The sequence below is a fragment of the Sorex araneus genome, chromosome 2 (assembly GCF_027595985.1).
Source record: "Sorex araneus isolate mSorAra2 chromosome 2, mSorAra2.pri, whole genome shotgun sequence".
NCBI lineage: Eukaryota > Metazoa > Chordata > Mammalia > Eulipotyphla > Soricidae > Sorex > Sorex araneus.
The window spans coordinates 245821297-245840672 of NC_073303.1; the positions used below are offsets into that span (position 1 = coordinate 245821297).

The window sequence follows — 19376 nt, forward strand, 5'->3', positions numbered from 1 at the left end:
AATATTAGGAGCAAAGCTTTAATGGTCTTTCTGTGTTTGAGCAAAGAACATTGTTATATAGTAAAATATGTAGAGGAAAAGGGGGGAGAGAGGAGCAAGTAGTTCACTACAAATACAACATTCAAAGTCACCAGAAGGTTTGACTTTATAAGGAACCAAGCCTAACTTGGGGAATTTAGTAGCTAACAGAAGGATGGAGGTAAAGCACAAAGGAAAAGTTAAAGATAAATTCAGGGAATTAGGAGGGCTCATAAGAGCACTGTAAGCTTGGTGGGGGAGGAGGGCCATTCACTAATGAAGCCTAAAACACTCAGGGTCAAGATCCAATAATCCCCTGAGCTCATCAGAAGTAAGTCCTGAGGGCAGAGCCAAGATTAATCCCTGAGCACTGGCAGGTGTGGGCCCCAAACCAAATAATAATAATAATAATGAAATAAAATAAAGTGGTCGATAATTTTATAACTTTTTGATAATGTGGTTATATGGTTGGATATAGGCAGATTCCTAGTGATTCTTAGTCATCTCTGCTCTGTGAGTTATCTTTTCTTTCTAGACAGCATTCACAGAACTTATAAATAATTTTCACGGTCACAAATAATTTTGAAAGTTTTCTCCTTTTAAATGTTCATCTCATCCCGTTGCTCATCTGTTTGTTCGAGTGGGCACCAGTAACGTCTCTCATTGTGAGACTTATTGTTACTGTTTTTGGCATATCCAATATACACGGGTAGCTTGCCAGGCTCTGCCGTTCGGACTCCATACTCTCGGTAGCTTGCCGGGCTTTCTGAGAGGGGCGGAATCGAACAAGGATTGGCCGCATGAAAAGCGAAAGCCCAACCACTGAAAGCCCAACCACTGTGCTATCGCTCCAGCCCATACTCTTACCAAATTAGATTCTTTTTAATTTTTTTATTAAATAACTGTAAGATAAACAGTTACAAATGATTGCACTCGTTCGTGGGATAAATAAAACACAGTATGAGACTGTTACCCCTGGATTATATAAATGAGGGCCAGAGGACTAGCTCATGGTAGGAAGCTTGTCACGAGTGGCAGGAAGGGAGAGAGGGCCGTTAGGAAAGAAAAGGGACCACTATGACAATGACAGTTAGAAATGATTACTCTGGACAAAAGTTGAGTGCCATATTAGTTTAATCCATTTCTTTAGTCTTTCCTTGTGGACACTGAAATTTGTGTATTTCTTTTTGATTTTTTTTAAGGAGGGGGTACTCCCAGTGATGCTCAAGGTTTATAAAGTCCAGTCTCTGCACTCAGGAATCACTCCTAGCTAGATTCAGGGGGCCTTATGAGGTTTCAGGGATTGAGTCTGGGCAGGTTGGTCACAGACAAGGCAACTCTCCTACATGCTGTACTATCTCTCCAGCCCCAAGATTCACGCATTTCATTATCAGAATTTTTGCCAATGATTAATGTAGATATTCAGAAAGCTGAGCTGAATAAGAAAATAAGAGACAGGTAAAATCTTATTAGTATGATGGGATTGCAAGAGCCTTTATTGCAGATCTTCCTCTGAGCCCCTGATACTTTCTGGAAGTATCTGGTGACCTGGATACAGGGAGCCGATTCCAGTGCAATCTGTGACCAACAGACACAGACTACAGGCTGATAGCACTACAGACAAGTTAATTCAGGATCAGAAGTGATTATACAGGGACAATAGGAATGCAATCCATGCAGGACGAAGGCAGTGGCAAGTGGGAGACAGGAGGTTAGATCAGTGATGAAACAAAATTATTTATCTAGGTTCCATCACTCTTGTCAATCTGTTATTTGCCTAGATTCTATTATTACCAATCTTTGTCTAGACTCCATTATTACTGATCAGTTATTTGTCTAGATTCCACAGGTGTCAGTATCCCATGTTCCAGACCCGGCCACCAGTGATCGCCCATCATTAATCTACCTGGGAAATGTCAGCTCCTCTGTCACCCCCTGTCCAGGTGCTGGGAGTGTTCTCTAAATTCAACCTGTCCAATTGGTTTTGAAGCTTTGCCAGCAGGAACTCCACTGATGCAGGCAGGTAGGTTAGGGAAGGCCCCTAATGGTGGATCTCACGGTGATCCAATAAAACTGAAAAAAAAAAGTGATGCTTGATTAATACTTGGTCAACGGGTCACGTGCACTTTTCTGTTCATTAAGGATGATGTACAATAGAGGAAATATGGAAGTAACTCAGGTCTCAAATGACAGAGTAGATAATGAAGGCGTAGTGGATATACACAATGAACTATTTTATTAAGTTTTATGTTTTCATTGGTATGAGGAATTTTTTCTGCATTTCAATGCTAGGGGCCAGGGATTGTGATGCTCTGATTTAGCTACTTTGGGGTGCTCAGGAATTCAGAGCTGCCTTGTTCTTACTCAGGGACCTCCAGCACCTGATGGTGGTTGGGGTTCCTTGGGGATCTGAGGATGAAATTATATCCCTGAGCATGGAAGGCATTTGTCCCTGATGCTTAGCTATAGCATGGTCCCCTTGTCAATGTCTTATAGAGTTCTACAGTGTGTATCTTTTACCCAATTGTTTAACTTTATTCATGAAGATTTTACACTATTATAAAAGGGTACACTTTTTTGCCCATGACTGATTTTTTAAATATTTTTTAATTTTTTTAATTGGGTCACCGTGAGATACTGTTACAAAGCTTTCATGTTCAGGTTTCAGTCAATGTTCCAACATCCATCCCTTCACCAGTGTATGTTTCCCATCACCAATATCCCACATATCACCTCCTGCCATCACCCCCCCACCGGCCTGCCTCTATAGATGAAAGGCACTTTTCCTCTTTCTCTGTCTCTCTGTGTCTCTGTCTGTCTCTCTCTGTCTCTCTCTGTCTCTCTCCCTCCCTCTCCCACTTTGGACATTATGATTTGCAATACAGATACTGAGAGGCCATCATGTTTCATCCTTTACCCACTTTCAGCAAACATCTCCCATCCAGAGCAATCCCATCCAACCATCATTGCCATAATGGTCCCTTCTCGATGCCAACTGCCCTCTCCCCTAGCCTTTTAAGCAGGAGCCCAATCCTGGACCAATCCCCTACCCCCTTGATTCTACTGTCCTTGGATGTTAGTCTCACATTGTTGTGTTTTATTTTTTGTATCCCACAAATGAGTGCGACATTCTAGGTCTGTCCTTCTCCTTCTGACTTATTTCACTCAGCATGATCTCTCTATGTCCATCCATTTATAAGCAAATTTCATGACTTGATTTTTTTTTCTAACAGCTGTATAGTATTCCATTGTATAAATGTACCATAGTTTCTTTAACCAGTCATCTGTCTGTTCTTGGGCACTCAGGTTGTTTTCAGATTCTGGCTATTGTGAACAGTGCTGCAATGAACATGCAAGTGCAGATGTCATTCTTTGGGAGAACAATGGTTATACAGGGGAAGAAAGGGATGCTTCACATGTGGATTATGAGACAGGAAGAGGAAGGTGAGATCCATGGTCCACATAGGCTAGATAAGAAGAAGAGTCAAGAGATTTCAACAAGCTAACATGGAGGTGGAACAATAAGCGTTACAGGTGTCAGCTCTCCCTAATCTCCAACCCTGGCTACAGGCAGTTTCGAGGCCATTGAGAGATGCTAATTACTGGGGATTCCAGTTACCCTGGCAACACCTCACCCTCCTCCAGGTCGGGACTCTGGGTTTCCCTGCACAGGTCAGGGAGCTGCACCAGCAAGAATGCCAACAGCTGTGGAAGCTGAATTTGTGTTAACAAAAAATTATTCATTCTCAGAAATTCATCTAGACTATGAACTGAGCTACAACCCCATGCCACCCCGGGAGGGGAAAGGTTTTTCTCTCTCAGCCGTTTCTTTCTGCGGGGGCGGCAGCGGCAGTGGCATCCACGTGGCAATTGCCATCTTTTAGAGCCCACTAACCAGAGGTACGAGTTTGCAGTGATGTGGCACGCAGAAGATCTCTGGAAGGGGGGTGCTACCGGCGCACTCTGCGCCCAGACAAGATCCAGAGCAGCCACACACAAAACTGCTCCTCTGCTCCTAAAAGACTATTATCCCGGAGGCCTACTAACCACTTTTGGCACCCAGTGGCTTCTTACAGAAATGCATCTAGACTGTAAGATGCACTGAGCTACAACCCTATGCTGCCCTGGGAGGGGAAAGGTTTTTCTCTTCTGGCCTTTTCTTTCGGCGACTTCTGGCAGAAATCTCTCTCGACTTAATTACTAAAATATCAGAAATCCAAAACAGCGCAGCCGCGATAGCTCATATATTCTTCATTCTCAGCAATGGAAAACAAACTATCAAATGATGCCTTTTCAGCAGGTTTGATTGTTGGGGGGAAATTCCAAATAATAATAGTGAGTTTTCTGTTGAAATATTGAATGTATTCAAAGTATAGAGAGAATAAAGTGAAGATCATTACCCACACGGTTGGGTGGATGGGAGAGGGGGCATACTGGCGTTCTTGATGGTGGAACATGTGCACTGGTGAAAGGATGGGGGTTTGATCATTGTATGATTGGGACTTAAACCTGAAAGCCTTGTAACTTTTTTCATGGTGATTCAATAAAAAAATATTTTTTTTAATTATTAGTTTTTCCTTTTTCTGGGGGCCACACCTGTCAGTGCTCAGGTGCCACTCCTGTCTCTGTGCTTGGAGGTTTCAACCTGAGGTTCTCAAAGGACCTTGGCTGCTAGAATCAGACCCAGCCCCGCTGCATGTAAAACACGTGCTCCAGCCCCCTCTTGAACTACATCTGCAATCCTAGTCCACCCTCCCTATCTCTTCTGAATCCGGGCAACTGGCACACTTCAAAAAAAACCTTTGAAAGTGTAGAATTCAGCAAGTTCAATCACTGTCTACATCTCTTTCTCACCTTCAAAATATCTATCATATTCATGGCCGTGCGGCACTGAGCTTATTAAAGAAGATAACAACTTGGAAAATTTGCTGTTCAACATTAGTTTCTGTGCTTCTGCTTCACCTGTGATTGTATTTACACATGCAAGTTTTTGCTGTAGGTTGCTGCAGAGGTTCAGCAGGTGATAGACAATCATCATTAGGGAATTTCCCTGGCAAAGAACATGCCTTAATCCCTAAGGGGATTTTTTTTTTTTAGAGAGACTCCTTCACCATGAGATCATACCTCAGGATAAAAATCCCACAGTGATGAAAAACACGGTGGCCTACAGATTTCCCAAATGGGAATCAAAATCATTAAGCAAACTTTTCACTTCATTGTTCTTCCTTCTCTCTCCCAAGGAGCTAATTTGTTCATCGAGTAGCTGGAGGAGTACTCTTTTAATTGGGACCTTTGAGACTTGGCCTCAGGATGATCTTGAATGGATAAATGCTCCTTGTCTGCCCTCTTCGTTCCCAGGTCACTGACCCACCATCAAGATAAGCACCATGCCTGTCTCACGCCCCCCCCCCCGTCCCTTTGATCCCACCATCAACGCATCTTCTCTGCACTTCCGTAACTGACTCGTTATTCATCCTTCCATCACTCTGTACAAGCAGTTGCTTACCTGGGACCCCTGAATGGTTCTTTGGGGCTAACTCGTTGTTTTCTGAAAGGTGATTGTAGGCAGGAGCCCATGGGAACAGAGTCCAGAAACTCCAGGGGGTGAGTGGTCATAAATCGACATTTCAAATCATTGTTGGTGCGGGACCTGGAAGAGGACTGACAATGCAGATTTCATGAAATGATAATGATGTCAGAAGACATTCTTCTCTGAGAGTTCTTTTAGGGTCTTCTCACTACCATTTCACTGTAGTATCATGCTGCTTATTTGAGGGAAATATTACTTTTTGTTTTGTTTTGTTTTTATTGATTCACCGTGAGGTACAGAAACAAGGCTTTCATGTTTGAGCTTGGATCATACAGTCATCAAACACCCATCCCTTCACCAGAGCACGTTTTCCACCACCAAAATCCGCAGTATCCCCACCACCACCCACTCCACACCTCCCCCTGCATCTGTGGCAGACAATTCACACAATACTCTCTTTCTCTACTTTAGTCACCTTTGTTATTTCGAGACCAATCCCACCGCCACTCATACCTGCCAAATAGGCAATGCTAGACAATGTGTTTTGCATTACTTGTTATGGATACGGAAGGAGAAGGGCCCTCTCCAACCTGTCCCATGAGGCTTGGCGTCTGCCGCCACCGGCACTTGTACCTAGAGCTTGTCGCTGACTTCTAGAAAATGGCAGCCGCCAGGGCTTCTAAAGGGCAGGCAGGGGGACAGCACCTGCCCCCATCTGGAGCAACCCAGCGGAAACAGCCTATTGCAAAGTCCAGGGCCATCTCTGCAGCAAGTTGCTCGGGTCCAAGGTTCGTTTGTGTGTCCATTACTTTTATTTTAAATAATTTCACTGAGGTAACATTGTGTCTTAGCATAATTGAGTTTTCAGGGCTCCAATGTCTAATTTGACATCCATACTATATCTCAGTTCCCGTCAGAATTCTATTTTAATCCATCACCATATCATTGCCCTTGTACATATGGATTATTTAGGTAAATAATCTTTCTTTCTTCATGGACTAGACACATTGTTACAAATTTGCAATTTTCATTGCGACTCCTTACCTCTTACAATCATTTTTTTGTTTTCAAATGATTGTAAATGTAGTTCCATGCTTGTACCATTTATTAACATGTATCTGTATATACGTGCATTTATGAATCAATAGCATGTTTCTTTTTCCTTTTTTTATTTTTTTTTAATTTTATTGAATCATCGTGAGATAGTTACAAGCTTTCATGTTTGGGTTACAATCTCACAATGATCAAACACCCAACTCTCCACCAGTGCACATTCCCCACCACCAATATTCCGGGTATACCCTCCCTTTCCCACACTCCCCCTGCCTCCATGGCAGACAATATTTCCCATACTCTCTCTCTCTCCTTTTGGGCATTATGTATGGCTTGCAACACAGACACTGAGAGGTCATCATGTTTGGTCCATTATCTACTTTCGGCATGCATCTCCCATCCCAACTGTTTTCTCCATCCATCATTTTCTTAGTGATCCCTTCTCTATTCCATCTGCCTTCTCCCCTATGCTCATGAAGCAGTCTTCCAGCTATGGGGCAATCCTCCTGGCCCTTGTATCTACTGTTCTTGGGTATCAGCCTCATGTGATGTTATTCTATATTCCACAAATGAGTGCAGTCCTTCTATGTCTGTCCCTCTCTTTCTGACTCATTTCACTTAGCATGATACTCTCCATGTTTATTCATTTATAAGCAAATTTCCTGACTTCATCTCTCCTAACAGCTGCATAGTATTCCATTGTGTACATGTGCCAAAGTTTCTTTAACTGGTCTTCTGTTTTAGGGCACTCGGGTTGTTTCCAGATTTTGGCTATTGTGAACAACAATAGCATGTTTCTTTATCAGTAAGAGGACATCAACTTCGTTGATGAACATTTCTCTGTGAAGACTTTCTCTTCATTGTATTTTTTGTTATATTTCTGTCACGTCCTTGAGTTTTTATCACAAATGCATAGAAAGTTTTACATGCCAGATCATTTGAAAGGTCATGTGACCCAAATTATCACTTTGCTCACTTATCCCTTTAATTGGTATGTATCAACTCTCTTCTCTCTCTAGCAAAGATTTCAATACTTCTGGAACAATTCTGGATTTAATAGATGTTCTAGAACATTCTAAAATGGTTTGTTCATGTGAATGTATGGTGTAATTCTCTGTCACAGATATTCCCCACAAATTTTCTGGTTTCAGTTTGTTTTACTTTTTCAATTGACTAACAATTAAAAAGTAGTTAAAAGGGTAGGCACTTTTCTCTCTCTCTTTCTCTCTCTCTCATTATGGCTTGCAAAACAGATACTGAAAGGTTATCATGCATATCCCTTTACTTCCTTTTAGTACTCGGTTCTTGTCCAGAGTTCATTTTCAACTACTATTGTCACAGAGATCCTTTCTCTATTGTAACTGCCCTCTGCCCCCCGCTGACATACTTGGCAAGCTTCCAACCATGTGTCAGTCTCGACTCAAGCTCTGTTTGTGATCATCAATCGCCCTGTAGCACTTAAAGATTTGTCTTGAAATCCCAAGGCTGTGCGTGTTAGCATGATTCTTCATGTTCATGTTCCCTAAAGCATGAATTCATTGAACCATCCTGACAATCCGATAGAAGAAGCACCATGAATCGTCCCACTGCCCACTAGGAACCCAGGCACAGATGCAATGATTCACCAGGGGTCACAGGGGTGTCAAGTTGAGATTCAGTCCCAAGCTGTCAGCCTCCAGCTTCCTTCACTCCCTCTTACTATCGATGCTCTTCATCATCTTTATTAAACTTGCGTCTGTATATATGCAGGTGTGTGCTGAGAACAAGAATTGTTTTATGCTTCAGTGGATGCGTTTGGTATCAATCTTGATCACACACCCAAGCCTGGCTGTTCCGAACACTTGCTATGTGTGCACACTCAGGCAAATAAGTCCCTGGAGGGCTGGAGCGATAGCACAGCAGGGGGGGCATTTGCCTTGTATGCAGCCGACCCAGATTCGATCCCTGGCATCCCACATGGTCCCCTGAGCACCACCAGGAGTAATTCCTGAGTGCATGAGCCAGGAGTAACCCCTGTGAATTGCCGGGTGTGACCCAAAAAGAAAAAACAAGTCAGTCCCTGGAGTAACCCAGTAATCCAAATGGCCACAACACACCTACAAACACAAAGTAACCTCTGGACAGGCACATGGGGGATGCACAAGAAACTGCATTTGGGAGCCTTACTCACTCTGTCTTTTCTGACCCACACGATCTTCCCCATCTTCTCTCTCTCCCCCTCACCTCTTGCTTCTCTGAGCTTCTCTGAAGTGACCAAACTCACAGCTCCACAAAGAAGCTGCACCTTCTGTTCTCTCAGCAAAATGTTCCTGACCTCTTCTTTCTCAGAGGGAGGGGACTGGGCCTGGCATGCACAAGGAGTCATGCAAGATCCCCAGACACATATTCCCCCTCCCAAGTACTACCAGGTGCAGCCCAATACTGTTAGAATCCCGCAAGTTCTGTCCTTCTTCCTCCATGGGAACAGAAAACCAGAAAAAGCAAAGACCCTTCCAAAAGTAAAGACTCACCAGGGTGCCACTTGGCAGTACATTCAACATGGTTTTGTTTTTGTTTTTGTTTTTTTTTGCGTTTTGGGTCACACCCGGCGATGCACAGGGGTTCCTCCTGGCTCTACACTCAAGAATCACTCCTGGCGGTGCTCAGGGGACCCTATTGGATGCCAGGAATCAAAGCTGATTGGGCTGCGTGTAAGGCAAAGGCCCTCCCCACTGGACTATTGCTCTAGCCCTCAATGTGATTTTTTTTTTCCATCTTCCCTGCAGATACAGAAGCTCCATGGAAGCAAACCAGACAGAAGCATCACAATTTCTCCTCCTGGGCTGTTGGGGACTGGCCGTGGTAGCCCCTGCATGTTTTCCCTGAGAAGCGAATGAGCAGGGGAAAAACTGGGTGTGTGGGAGCGTCATGGCCTGGCAGCTGACCCTGTTAAGGGGGGCTGGAGGGAAGGCTGCACCTGATCTGCCTTGGCCGGGCCAGGAGCCACATTCTCATTCCTGAGAAATTTAAAGGAACTGCCTTCATGCGCAGCTGCAAAGCAGAGTAACAGACAACGTAGCTCGCTCAACTTGTAACCCTTGGCTTTCCCACGGAGTGTTCACTGCATACTAGCACTGTCTCACTGTCGTCCAATTGTTCATCGATTTGCTCGAGCGGGCACCAGTAACATCTCCATTGCGAGACTTGTTGTCACTGTTTTCGGTATATCGAATACGCCACAGGGAGCTTGCCAGGCTCTGCCATGCTGGTACTCTCGGTAGCTTGCCGGGCTCTCCAAGAGTGATGGAGGAATCGAACCCGGGTTGGCAGCATGCAAGGCAAACATCCTACCCGCTGTGCTCCAGTCCTATAAAAGAAAATGAGCTTTGGAATAAAGTCGCTGTACGTTTCATACAGTCCTCCCTACCCCGTCTTTCAGCTCTCATTTCCTCTCTCCGGCCAAAGTTCAAGTTAGCTGCGCAAGACGCAGCATTGGGTCTCTCCGAGGATCCAAACACGCAGCCCCTTCTCTTTGGCATGTTTCTGCCCTTGTATCTGATCACCGTGCTGGGGAAACCTGCTCATCATCCTGGCTAGCATCTCTGACCCCCACCTCCACACGCCCATGCACTTCTTCCTGTCCAACCTGTCCTACACAGACATCTGCTTCACCTCCACCACCACCCCGAGAATGCTGGTAAGCATCCAGACACAGAGCAAAGCCATCTCCTACAAGGAATACCTCATTCACATCTGCTTTTTCAATATCTTTCTTGGATTGGACAATATTTCCTCTTGACTATCATGGCCTATGACCGTTATGTGGCCATCTGCCACCCCCTGCACTACACGGTCATCAAGAACCACCACCTCTGTGTCTATCTAGTTCTGATATCCTGGCTGGCCATTTTCTGGGTCTCCCTGATCCAGGTTCTCCTGATGGCACAGCTGACTTCTCTGCGGGCACTGAAATCCCACATTTTTTTTTTCTGTGAACTGGCTCAGATGCTCCAGTTGACCTGTTCAGACATCTTGGTCATTAGTATCATCTTGTATGTGTCCACTGCCTTGTTGGGTGTGGTTCCTGCCAGCCGCATCCTCTACTCCTGCTCTCAGATCGTCTCCTTCCTAACACGCATGTCCTCCAGGAAGGGCAAGTCTAAGGCCTTCCCCATCTGTGGCTCTCACCTCTCCGTGGTCTCCTTGTTCTATGTCACGCTAACACGCACAGCCTTGGGATTTCAAGACAAATCTTTAAGTGCTACAGGGCGATCGATGACCACAAACAGAGCTTGAGTAGAGACTGACACATGGTTGGAAGTTTGCCAAGTATGTCATGGTGGGGGGGGTGTGTGCGGGTAGTTACAATAGAGAAGGGATCTCTGTGACAATAGTAGTCAGCACGGGCATGGGCATCTACTTGAGTGCTGCGGCCACTCACGCTTCCAAGAGAAGTTCTGTTGCCTCGGTGATGTACACAGTGGTGACCCCCATGCTGAACCCCTTCATCTACAGCCTGAGGAACAAGGATGTCAAAGGGGAGCTGGGCAGGCTCCTCAGCCAAGCAGTTGTTTGTCAGTGATGGGTCCCTGGGCTCATTGCTCAGTAATATTGTGACCCACCCCCCAAGGCAGATTCAATGAAGAATTTCAGTGTCCTGGGTCATTATCTCCCTAAGAGACAAGCTCCATGTCATCCAAGCTGATGGTCTATCAGACATCGGTTTTATTAGTCTTTGTATTTTCTCTAACTTCCCATCCCTTCTTTTCTTTTTTTTTTTTCTTTTTGGGTCACACCCAGAGATGCTCAGGGATTCCTCCTGGCTCTGCACTCAGGAATGACTCCTGGCAGTACTGGGGGGACCCTATGGGATGCCGGGGATCAAACCTGGGTTGGCCATGTGCAAGGCAAGCGCCCTACCCGCTGTGCTATTGCTCCAGCCCCAGTTATAAAGCTCTTAACAGCAGAGTTGGGGGACTACATCCATCAAAGCCCTAAACCATTGTTTCACCCATTTGCCTTGCACGCGGCCGACCCAGTTCGATTCCCAGCATCCCATATTGTAAAAAACCTCTGCCAGGGGGCGACCGGGGAAGAACCCCAGCAGCTCTCCCCGTTGGCCGCCCCTGGGTTAGAGGGGGACGTTCCCGGGCTGCTCGCCCAGACAGAGCGGCCAGGGCCATGGGGCAGATGAAGGAGGAAACGAGGGCCAAGCCAGTTGATTGATCAGATGCCGTTTATTCCATTCTCTCCACGCACCTGTTCCAATCTCTCTGAGCTCCCCATTTCTCCTCTCTCCTCTCTCTCTCCCCCAGCACTCTTCCTGTCTAGCTCCTCATTCCTCGTCATTGTTCTCTGGATCCTGCTCCTCTCTGGATTTTCCTCTCTTCACTCATCTCTCCCCCTACTTGTCTTTCACCACCTTGCCCTCTGGGCTACACACAGTCTGGTAGCAAAATCAACATAAGAAATCCCTTCCTGAGGGCCCACCAGGTTCAAAAGAAACTCCACTTAGGGACATTCCAAAGCTCTTTCTGACTGCCAGCAGGCAAAATACCTCTTAAGGTGTTTTTCTCCTTTCCTCAGTCCAAAAACTCCATCAACATCTCAATACTAGTTATTTTTGTATGGACACAGTAAGAGATACACTGAGGCTTGCAGGGCAGCTCTCCTGGGAACATCTTGCAGACTCAAGACTACAGCGCTCAGGCCAGATTAATCATTCCTAACCTTAGCAGGGTCTGAATCTAGTTATTACTATTTGGATCATGACAGCATTTGTCCATGGCCAAGCACTTAACTTATAGTTAAGCATTAGGCACTTTGGCCAGGCCCATCTCGATGCCAGGGTAGCACATAACTCACCACTTGCCCTGGGTCCGTCCCGTGCCTCATCGGGACCCTGCTTTTGGGGGTGATAGGAAGGAAGGGCAGTTGAGGCTTAGGTCAAGAGAGAACAGATGCCCAGGAGAAAAATAACATGTAGAGTCAAATGACTCCCAGGTTACAAAAGCATAGCATTTGCTACAGTCTTCCTGTGCCCATACAAAAGGACTTGCTCTGGATAAACTATGCAAAGGACTCAAGGAGAAGAGAAAAACAATATTTACAAGTCAACGGCACACAAAGAAAGAAGTTACAAATAAACACAGAGGAAAGTTCCAAATAAACCTAAACTATCTGAGGCAAAAAGTCTCTTGCGCACGCGCCTGGCTGTCTTCCCCGGGGCCCCTCAGAGTGGATGAGCTCCAGCTTCCCTCCCTGCCTCGGACAGACCTCCCGGTGGCTGAAGACCTCCGGAGCCTAGCCACAGCCATGCTCAAGGCCCCTCTCCACACGTTCGGATAAGCCTCACGCATGAAGGTACCAGCAGAGGAACCCAGGTGTGTGGGACCTGGGGCTGAGACCTCCAAGCCTGCTTGGATCAGGACTGGGCCTCTTCCGCACAGATTTCCCATTCTCCAGTAGCTAGGCGGTCACACCCAGGGATTGCTCCTGGTTCCATGGAATCCCATCAACGGCCAACATCCAGAGACTTAAAAGCAAGCTCCCGGAAGTGTGTGGCCACAAAGCGGCCGCACAATATCTTATAGGCTACTTCTCCCTCTGGGAGAAACTGGCAAGCTACCGAGAGTTTCCTGCCCACAGTGGAGAGACTTGCAAACTCCCCATGATGTATTCATATGCCAAAACCTGTAACAAGCTGGGTCTCATTCCCCTGACCCTCAAAGAGCCTCCAATTCTGCATTGTTGGGAAGGATGAGTAGAAAGAGGCTTCTAGAATCTCAGGGCTAGGACAAATGAAGATGTTACTGAGACCGCTCGAGAAATTCGACGATCAACAGCATGATGATGATGATGATGATCTGAGGCTATGTTATCCTATACCATTTGGTCCCCTGAGCACTGCCAGGAAGGAGTAACTCCTGAGTGCATGAGCCAGGATTAACCCCTGCGCACGCTGGTGTGGCCCCAAAAAACAAAACATAAATAAATAAAATTTAAATAAAAAAGAAGTATCCATCTATAGCATGTGATGTGAGCATGATAACATGATGGATGCTGAGTAATTAAACTCCTTGACATCATGACTGAAGTATCCAAAAGTATTCATGCAAGCAAGACAAAAACTGAAGGTTTGAGTAGAGTGACCCAGAAACTCCATTCTGGTTGCAAGGCATGTAAAGATGTAATCATTTTCAAAAGTCACCCTACTATTGGCGTCAGGTTCGCCAAGTCTACTTCTGATGCTAGCTTTATAGTTTGTTTGTTTGTTTGTTTTTTGTTTGTTTGTGTGTGGGTCACACCCGGCAATGCCCAGGGTTTACTCCTGGCTCAGCACTCAGAGATCTCTCTTGGAGGAGCTCAGGGAACTATAAAGGGTACCAGGGATTGAATCTGGGTTGGCCACATGCAAGGCAAGAGTTCTACCCATTGTGCTATCTCTCTGGTCCTCGGGATTAGCTTTGGAGAAATGGGCCATTTCCTTCCTTGCTGCAAGGACTCAGAGTGCCTCAATTTACCAGTGAGTTAATAACCTCGGGGACTCTTGGATTCCCTGCTGACACTGTTTCCAAACCACCTGAGCTGATCCACCCTGCTCTGTGGAAGATTCTCCTCATGGCAAGAGGCTTTGGACACGCTGCACCAAAGATGGGAGAGGACAGCACCACAGGGGGTGCCGTCTCCCCATCATTGTTGTGATTCAGTTCAAAGAAGCTGCTGAATCATTGCCTCTCAATATTCTGAGCGGTTCAATTTTGATTTGGGGTTGTCTTTCCTCCCTTACAGGGAACTTATGTTAATTGAGTTACTGATCCCCTGCTGGCGCAGCGGATAGGGCGTTCACCCTGCAAGCGGCCGACCGACCCGGATTCAATTCCTCCGTCCCTATCGGAGAGCCCGGCAAGCTACCGAGAGTATCTCACCCACACAGCAGAGCCTGGCAAGCTACCCATGGCATATTCGCTATGCCAAAAACAGTAACAAGTCTCACAATGGAGACATTACCGGTGCCCACTCGAGCAAATCGATGAGCAACGGGATGACAGTGACAGTGACAGTGATCCCCTACTACCATTGTTTCACCTTCTGAGGTGCTTCTGAGGAACATATAACTCTATAGGGATATTCCCAGTTCTCTCTGCTCATGTTACCTTCTCCTTTGTGCTTAGATTTCCCTTCATTGTTTTCTCATTTTATCCCTGCTCTCCCCTGCCCCACCACACACTTTTTTTTTGGGGGGTAGGGGGATCACATCCAGCAGTGCTCAGGGATTACTTCTGGTGGTGCTCAGGAAACCATATGGAATGCTGGGAATTGACCCCGGATCAGCTGGGTACAAGGCAAATGCCCTACCCGCTATGCTATCACTTCACCACCCCCATCCCTGCCCCCGCCCCCACCACGCACTCTTTAAATACTCTTTCCCTACTTTAGCCCGAGTTAATTTCAATAAAAATGTTGCGATCAGCCTGTGACCCATCCTTCATTCCATCAGCTGGCTGGAGGAACAACTATCAACTATTGGTCCCAAACGCACCAGGGCACACGGACACTGTGGGGTAGTGACAAAGGGACAACCTCAGCCAATATAGCCTGGAACTGGAAGATGACTGTCCTACCGTAATAACAAATAAGAAGTTGTATGTAATGAGAACTATAAAATTGTAATGAAAATTAAGAAAATGTGATGGGGACGGAGAAACTGAAAGTTAAACAAGCTAACAAGAGTTAACAAAAGTTAAGCAAGAGAAGGGAGGGAGAAGCATCCTTTCATGACCCCAATTAACCTAGTTAAGGGCCCACCAGCCCACCAGATTGATAGGAGCAAACTGGGTGCAACAGATTGATGGACGTGCCTAGGAGATGGTACCCAAGGATGCACCAACATGGGCAAGAGATACTGACACTGACCATTTTCCTTTTGAGTACCTGAAGGCCGTACCATGTGGGAGTGATGCATTGATTGTGTTTCTTAAACTTCTTCCCTCTCTATCCCTGTTTCACTGATAAGAATGTCAGTGGATTGTAGTCCACCTTTGGAGGATAAAAAAGAGACCCTCTCAGCAAACGGGGCTCCAAGTCTCTTTCTCTTCTGACTTGGGGTCCTCAGCGCTGAGCTTCTAATAAACACTCTCCTACCCTGAGCCGTCTCTCTCTCTCTCTGTTCACTCTCACCAACACAATGCTACCTCTCAACATTCGTGCATTTCAACCTAACATATTTTTGTCATTTGTTCAGAGAGTCATCAGCAAGCCTGGGCCACAGCTGAACGCAGGTGTAACATGTTTAACAACATGTCTGCAATTTTTTTACTTTTCTGTATCCTGCTCTTTGCCATCTTGGGTACATCTCAGGTACTCTTCAAAGCAATAGCTACCTGAGATCAAGATATAAGTTTGGACAAGAGTGGAAACAAGCACTGTAGCACTGTAGCACTGTCATCCCATTGTTCATCAATTTGTTGGAGCGGGCACCAATAATGTCTCCATTATGAGACATGTTGTTACTGTTTCTGGCATATCAAATATGCCAGTGGAGCTTGCCAGGCTTGGTCGTGCAGACGGGATATTCTTGGTAGCTTGCGGGGCTCTCAGAAAGGGGCGGAGGAATTGAACCCAGGTCAGTCACATGCAAGGCAAACGCCCTACCTGCTGTGCTATTGCTCCAGCTCCATAGCCTTTAAGTATCTCCTCTGCATCTAGTTGATTTACAACTATCAAAGTTAAGAAAGAAAGATGGGGGTGGGGATTAGACTCAAGAGCAAGTGCTCATGCTTTGCCTGTGGGATCCAGGGTTCGATCCCAGGAACTGGAATTTCTCCAACCACTACCAAGTGAAGCCCGCAGCGATAGTGGACATTACTGTCAGGGTCCTGGCCAGTAGACCCCGGCAAACTGGAGTATGATCCCCCAAGCCACCGGACTTTCTCCCTATGGGAGAGGGAGTGGGAGAGGGAGAAGCCTCTGCCCAGCCCCTCTGTGCACTGCGGCTACCCCACCGCCGCCACCGAGAAAGAACCACGCAGAGGGGGGAGAGTTGGAGGTCAAGCAACTCTCATTTTATTAGCTCTCACACACTGTTATTTATATAAAAAAAATTAGGGCGGTTTGGATACTGTGAACACCTGGTTATCAACTCTCGGCATAAACACTTTGCTGTGTCCTTTACAGATGTTAGCTAATGATTTATGTTTCCCGCTTCTCAAGGTCGGGTATGTTAGCTCAGACAAGTGGTGACTTTCAAGTTTCATCCCTTTATCTCCTCAACCAGGGCACCTTTCTGGGTGGAGTGCTGGCACAGGGCCTTAGGCCCCTGTGAAGAGAGCCTGCTCCTGCTTCTAAGGGCAGGGGATTTGGCCAGGGTCTCAGGCTGGCTGCTGAGACCCCAACAGTTACCATCCCAAATAAAACCCCAAAACTTTCACTGAAAGCCAATATTCAGGAACAGGACCCTGCATCCTTTCATACCACCTTTATCAGTAGGTTTAATCAAAGCTAAAGTTTCATGAACAGACACAGAAGCTGAAAACGGTTGATAACACACACATTAATATGCTTATATATTTTAAAAGGTGATTGTACATTTCAAAATAAGGTATAGGTGACTGGTGTAAAATACAGTGATTCTAAGACTCAATAGAATTGAGTGATTAGGTGATTTTTGATGTGTGTGTCATTCAAAAATAGCCCTACAGAAGAGGTAAAATAAGCAATTTTTCAATTTTCCAGTGGGTAAGATAAAAAAGGAAATCACAGGGTTACAAAATTGGGCTGATCAAAGAGTCATGTTCTCCCACTTCAGAAGATTGGTTTTGCAATCATTTTTCAACCCTATGATCAAAAAATATATATAAATTGAGATTAAGGGGACTGGAGCAATAGTACAGGGGGTAAGGCATTTGCCTTGTACGCGGCCAACCCAGGTTCGATTCCCAGCATTCCATATGGTCCCCTGAGCACCACCAGCAGTAATTCCTGAGTGCAAAAAACAGGAGTAACCCCTGTACATCGCCGGGTGTGACCCAAAGAGCAAAAAAAAAAAAAAATGAGATTAAGCTGTTCTATTGAGAAGCTTCTGGAAGGCCCTCTTAATATCCTGATTTCTCAGGCTGTAGATAAAGGGGTTCAGCATGGGAACAATAGTTGTGTACACTACTGAGGTCACCATCCCCTTCCTAGGGGAATGAGAGACAGCTGAGCTAAGGTACACCCCAATGGCTGTGCCATAAAATAAGCAAACAACGGACAGGTGAGAGCCACAGGTGGAGAAGGCTTTGGACCTCCCACCCGTGGATGAGACTCTCAAAACAGAGGACACGATTCTTGTATAGGAGTACAGAATTCCTGAGACTGGTGCACCACCAAAGATGGCGCCAATAAAGTACATTAATAGGTTGTCGGTAGATGTGTCCCCACAGGCAAGTCTGATGAGTTGAGGGAGGTCACAAAAGAAATGAGGGATTTCCACATGGGTGCAAAAGGTGAGCTGTGACATCATCAGGCAATGTATTTGAGATTCCAAAAGACTGGTGCAAACAGACGCCAGAAGCAACAAGCCACAGAGGCGGGGGTTCATGATGACGGGGTAGTGCAGGGGGTGACAGATGGCCACAAAGCGATCGTATGCCATCACCGTGAGAAGTAAACTGTCCAAACAGCCAAAAAGATTAAAAAGAGACAACTGCATCAGGCAGCCTGCATGGGAGATGATTCTGCATTGAGTGTGAGTGTCCCAAATCACCTTTGGCACCGTGGTGGAGATAAAGCCAATGTCAGCCGTGGACAGGATGGAGAGAAAGAAGTACATGGGCGTGTGCAGGTGGGGGTCGGAGCTGACGGCCAGGATGATGAGCAGGTTCCCCGTGATGGTGACCAGGTACATGGACAGGAAGAAGCAGAAGAGGAGAGGCTGGACTTGGGGGTCATCGGAGAGCCCCAGGAGGAGGAATTCCACAGCACCAGTGACATTGTGTGGGTCCACGGAGCAGAGACACCTTTAGGAAAAATAGAAGAGAGCTGGCCCAAATATAAAATTCCTATCAAGAATGAAGAAAGCGGGGCTGGAGCGATAGCACAGCGGGTAGGGCATTTCCCTTGCACGCGGCCGACCCCGGTTCTAATCCCAGCATCCCATATGGTCCCCTGAGCACCGCCAGGGGTAATTCCTGAGTGAAGAGCCAGGAGTAACCCCTGTGCATCGCCGGGTGTGACCCAAAAACCAAAAAAAAAAGAATGAAGAAAGGGGGGTGCAGCTCGAGGCTGGAGCGATAGCACAGCGGGCAGGGTGTTTGCCCTGCACGCCACCAAGCCAGGTTCGATTCCCAGCATCCCATATGGTCCCCTGAGCAACGCCAGGAGTGATTCCTGAGTGCAGCGCCAGGGGGAACCTTTGTGCATTGCCAGATGTGATAAAAGAAGAGAAAGAAAGAAAGAAAGAAAGAAAGAAAGAAAGGAAGGAAGGAAGGAAGGAAGAAGGAAGGAAGGAAGGAAGGAAGGAAGGAAGGAAGGAAGGAAGGAAGGAAGGAAGGAAGGAAGGAAGGAAGGAAGGAAGGAAGGAAGAGAAAGAAAGAAAGAAAGAAAGAAAGAAAGAAAGAAAGAAAGAAAGAAAGAAAGAAAGAAAGAAAGAAAGAAAGAAAAGAAAGAAAGGAAGGAAGGAAGGAAGGAAGGAAGGAAGGAAGGAAGGAAGGAAGAAAGAAAGAAAGAAAGAAAGAAAGAAAGAAAGAAAGAAAGAAAGAAAGAAAGAAAGAAAGAAAGAAAGAAAGAAAGGAAGGAAGGAAGGAAGGAAAGAAAG

The 19376-nt window shown here is 46.1% G+C and overlaps 1 protein-coding gene across 1 annotated transcript; it reads right to left on the reverse strand.

Moving 5' to 3' along the window:
- Positions 1-17636: 17636 nt before the first annotated feature.
- On the reverse strand, positions 17637-18572 carry LOC101537661 (olfactory receptor 18-like; the record flags this gene model as incomplete). The annotated part of the gene is made up of 1 exon (XM_055124719.1): positions 17637-18572. A coding segment is annotated over one exon (936 nt), but the record flags the coding sequence as incomplete, so codon positions are not given.
- Between the last annotated feature and the right edge of the window lie 804 nt (positions 18573-19376).